Genomic DNA, 4,807 nt, shown 5'->3' with positions numbered 1-4,807 from the left:
TACTTACCATACTCAAATCAATCTAGTGAGAAACAGAGAGAGTAAGCCGCAAATACTAGAGATCAGTGTGCTCTATTCACCACAGCTCTGAGTAAGCCCAGGTGTGCTCCAAACCTGTATTTTCAACACAGCTGCAATGCCTACAACACAACACACATGAGCTAGAGGTGAGTAAATACGCTAAGCACGACTTTTGCACGATAAAAAAAAGGAAATATGTAAATACACAGTTTGTAAACTGAATATTTTATACTAAACTGAAATGAAGAAACACATCACATAGAATTTTGTATTAAATACAAATTTTAAGCACGATAAATGAAAGAATGCATACACGAATAGTTTATCAACTATAGTATATATTTTGATGTATTAAACTGAAATAAAGTTATATTTCTTATAGAATTTTGTTTTACATAAAAAATTTTTAGGAATAGTATTTTTTATCGAAATGTTACGGATTATCAACAATTATTTACATTTTACTGATCGCTTTTCCATTATTATTTATATATATTTTTTTTCTTTTCTTTTGTATTTAAAAAAAATTTTGTTTAATAAATCACAACTAATTTAATTACAAATTTGAAGCTGGTATCAATGCATTCAAAATTTTATACTCAACCAACTCAAATTTTGAATAAAATAAAATCTTTATAATTAAGAAATAAATTCTAAACATGTTTCTGATTTATTTTACTGTAACTAACTAAAGTTTTTTTAAGTTTCGTTTAAGTTCTTCCTAAGAAAAAGAACAATATAAACTTTTTCTAAATAAAATACCCCAATTAAAACTTAAAACTATTCCTCTAAAAACATTCTGCCGTCACGCTGTCGTGCACAGCACGATCTCGCATCTCTATGAGCTGGATGGGGACAAAACCCAAGTTGGCTGAGAGGCGTCAACCAAGTTTTTTAGTTGTTAAACAAACGTCAGCGCGCGCGGTTAACTCTCTCGTATTTGGTTGGAGAACCACGAAAAGCGCTTGCGCGCAGCTGCTGAAAAATCTTTTGAGTAAAGGAGACAAAAGACAACGTGAAAAACTATACGGAAAACAACAACTAAAAACGAAAAAAATAAGACAATAAACCAGAAAACAAAAAGCAAAAAAATAATAACATCGCTAACATATGTATGAGGCTAGGTCGACAAACAAACAAATGAATAAACGATGAGTGTCTGAGTGAACGAGTGTGTGTGTGTGTTTGTGTGTCTGTGTGAGTGTATTGAACGAATAAACAAGTATTTTGTCGCTATCGTTGTCGGTCGGTTGTCGTTGTTGCACCCACGTCGAATACTCACCAAACCAAACCAAAGCAAAGCAAAGCAAGGCAAGCAAAGGCAAAGCTCTTCCCTCGACGGATTTGTCAAACGCTTTTGTGGAACTCGGAATTGGAATTGGCATCGGCATCAGCACAGCGGATTTGTATGTAGATTTGTCTGTCAAGCTGAACGCACTTTATTTTAACCTTGCAATTATACACACAACACACAAACACACCCATAGTGTACGTGTGTGTGTGTGTATGTGTATACCTGAAATACTGGCACTGTGCGAATTCCTCAATACATTTTCGGTTAATACGAGATTTTTCATAGTTAACCCAGCTCACATTATACTGCATAAATCTCCCGGGGTTTCCGTTGTTGGTTCGCTCTTTCGGATGATTTCAGCGCCATTTAAAAAGTGAAAAGCTCGACTAACGTGACTTTGGCATCAATTTAATGGCAATTACGACATTATTTCAGCACAGGTTTCTCTCCATTGTTGCCAAAAAAAAATCATATAAAAACGCATTGAACTGTACCAACAAAATTCATCCGATACTCTTTGAGTTATGCATGCGTTCAAGCCATAAATATTGTTTAGTAAGTCTATATTCGATGACTTGATGTGTTCAGTTTTGTACGTGGGCCGGGTGAACGAATTGCATGTTAAGTAATCATAACCGAAAGATGTGGGGATGCGTTGCTGTCAAGCTTGACTGTAGCTGTAGATGGGCAACTTAAGTATGCGATGTTTAGCCACTTTGGGTGCAAGTCCTGCCAACCTGTTTATACTGCAGCCAATTTAACGAGCTACAATTGTGAAGGAAGTTTCATAAATTCAGCTAGATTAATTCAGTTTTAAAACTTTTCAAACTTAAAAAAATGAATAAGAAAAATTGAAATATAAATTAAATATTAAGTATTCAATTGTCACTCTTGGCGCAAGTCCTGCCAACTTGCTTGCAGTGCGGCCAACTTAACTAGCTGAGATTGTGAGGAACATTTTCATAATTTCAGCAAGTGCATTTCAGTTTTTAAGCCTTTCAAACTTCAGCCAAACATGAATAAAATAAATTGAATCAAAAACATTAAATATTTGTGATGTATGTAATTGGTATATTCGATAGTTCAACCAGTTTTAAAACTATCCAAACATCAGTAGTAAAGAAATAAAATAAATTGAAACAAAAATGAAATATTTGTGAAGCATCCCATTGAAATATTCTAATTCATTCAAGTGTTTTACTATTTATAGAAACATTGAAATATTAGGTGTTTATAGTACTTGTTATTTGTAGTGTCAATGTGGGAGTGATTTCCATAAACTAAAACTATTAAACTTGATACATGCTTTCAGATACATGCTTTCAGATGCTTCACGGAAAGATATAAATCGCTAGCTTTTATGGAAAATGAGATGTAGTTTCTTGACTGTATTAACTCAATCATTGACTTTATTAACTTTTCATAAAGAAATGATTTGTTTAATGGATTCGATAATACCTTCTTGTGTTACGCACATTTTGACTAATTTAATATACACTTGCAATTTTTAATTATACCGTCCAAAGCAGCATATTATTAACCTTTTCCCGTCTACGTTTTCAGCTTCACTTTCAAGGTTATAGGGTCATCACACTTTTGCCATTTAAAGACTGCCCAAAATAGATCAAAGTGAAGATGCCGCGTAAACTGCTGAAATTTCTCATAATCTTTGACAACACCTCGTTGCTGTACTTTCCCGGGCAATTCCTCTCCGGTCGTGTGCTCATCGAGCTGCAGGACGAGACGCCCGCCTTGGGTCTTCATTTCCATGTTGTGGGCGAGGGCGTGGTGCGTGCGGGAGGACGTCAGGAGCGCACCTACGACAAGGAGAACTACATAGATTTTCGCATGCGTCTGCTAGGCGATGTGGATCAAGGACCTGCTATCCTCTCGCCGGGCATACATAGTTTCCCCTTCAAACTCGGACTGCCGGTGGGTTTGCCTTCCACATTCCTGGGCAGCTTCGGTTGGATACAGTATTTCTGCACAGCAGCGCTGCGAGAACCCAAGGGACTGACGCACAAGAATCATCAGGTGTTCATTGTAATGAATCCCATCGATCTGAACCTAGAGAAGCCCATTTTATCGGTAAGTTGATGTGATGAAGTTTGCCAACAGCTAGCGAATTAATTTGTCTTTCATTTAGCAACCGTTTACATGCGAGGTGGAGCATAAGCTGGGCGTGGTTGCCTGCGTGGGCGGTGGACAGATCAAGTGTCGTGTGATCTTGGATCGTGGTGGTTATGTGCCCGGAGAGAATATACTGGTCACAGCATTCATATCGAATGCCAGCAATGTGACAATCAAACGCACCAAGGCATCGCTAACAGAGGTAGTTAAAGAATAGTGAATAATAATGATAATACTAATACTAATGCTAATGCTAATGCTAATACTAATACTAATACTAATACTAATACTAATACTAATACTAATACTAATACTAATACTAATACTAATACTAATACTAATACTAATACTAATACTAATACTAATACTAATACTAATACTAATACTAATACTAATACTAATACTAATACTAATACTAATACTAATACTAATACTAATACTAATACTAATACTAATACTAATACTAATACTAATACTAATACTAATACTAATACTAATACTAATACTAATACTAATACTAATACTAATACTAATACTAATACTAATACTAATACTAATACTAATACTAATACTAATACTAATACTAATACTAATACTAATACTAATACTAATACTAATACTAATACTAATACTAATACTAATACTAATACTAATACTAATACTAATACTAATACTAATACTAATACTAATACTAATACTAATACTAATACTAATACTAATACTAATACTAATACTAATACTAATACTAATGTTGATATTTTCTCAATTTCTTGCAGACAATTGAGTACTTGGCGCGTGGCAAAACTGTGCAAACGGAGAAGCGAGCATTGGCTGTGTTGGTGCGTGGCAAGATACGTCCTGGGGGCAAGGATGAGTGGCATAACGATAGCCTCTATGTGCCACCGTTGCCGCCAACCAATCTTCAAGGTTGCCACTTGATCAAAATCACCTACGATGTCTTCTTTGTCATCGAACCCAAGTCCATGGAGAAGGAGGTTAAGCTGCAGCTGCCCATTGTCTTGGCCACATATCCGTTCCGTAATAATGCCAACGATGTCAGCAACACGTGGCCCGAATCGGTGCTGAAGCCCGACACGCATTATCCATCCACATTGCCCATATTCCGTCCGTGGCTGCACGAGAAACCCGACGCATAGGGATCCATCCAGAATCACATCTGAACACTCGACTTGGAATTATGCGTTCGATTGTTAATCTAAAATTTGCGCCATAAATTAATTTATAACTTATTTAACGTTTAATTCATTTTGTAATGTTTTGTGACACCACTAAAAAGACAGTAAACGAAAACGATAAAAATGTTTTACTTGGGATTAAATCGAATGTTTCGCTTTGATTGAG

At 35.6% G+C, this 4,807-nt stretch overlaps 1 protein-coding gene across 1 annotated transcript; it reads left to right on the top strand.

Moving 5' to 3' along the window:
• Positions 1-914: 914 nt before the first annotated feature.
• LOC133840910 (arrestin domain-containing protein 17) lies at positions 915-4,746 on the top strand. Its single transcript, XM_062273092.1, has 4 exons — positions 915-1,427; positions 2,879-3,403; positions 3,462-3,647; positions 4,222-4,746. Exons 2-4 carry the CDS (start codon positions 2,951-2,953, stop codon positions 4,600-4,602), a joined length of 1,020 nt encoding a protein of 339 aa, XP_062129076.1. The 5' UTR covers positions 915-1,427; positions 2,879-2,950; the 3' UTR covers positions 4,603-4,746.
• Positions 4,747-4,807: the final 61 nt, after the last annotated feature.

The sequence above is a fragment of the Drosophila sulfurigaster genome, chromosome 3, assembly GCF_023558435.1.
Source record: "Drosophila sulfurigaster albostrigata strain 15112-1811.04 chromosome 3, ASM2355843v2, whole genome shotgun sequence".
Lineage (NCBI taxonomy): Eukaryota > Metazoa > Arthropoda > Insecta > Diptera > Drosophilidae > Drosophila > Drosophila sulfurigaster.
Note: the sequence above shows the minus strand (reverse complement) of the source record. Positions and strands in the feature narration are given on the sequence as shown.

Excerpts from the sequence above, each read along its gene's own strand:
- LOC133840910 (XM_062273092.1), top strand. The coding sequence starts at position 2,951 with ATGCCGCGTAAACTGCTGAAATTTCTCATAATCTTTGACAACACCTCG. Across the intron at positions 3,404-3,461 it reads TAGAGAAGCCCATTTTATCG|CAACCGTTTACATGCGAGGT; the intron begins GTAAGTTGATGT and ends TCTTTCATTTAG. Across the intron at positions 3,648-4,221 it reads CCAAGGCATCGCTAACAGAG|ACAATTGAGTACTTGGCGCG; the intron begins GTAGTTAAAGAA and ends AATTTCTTGCAG.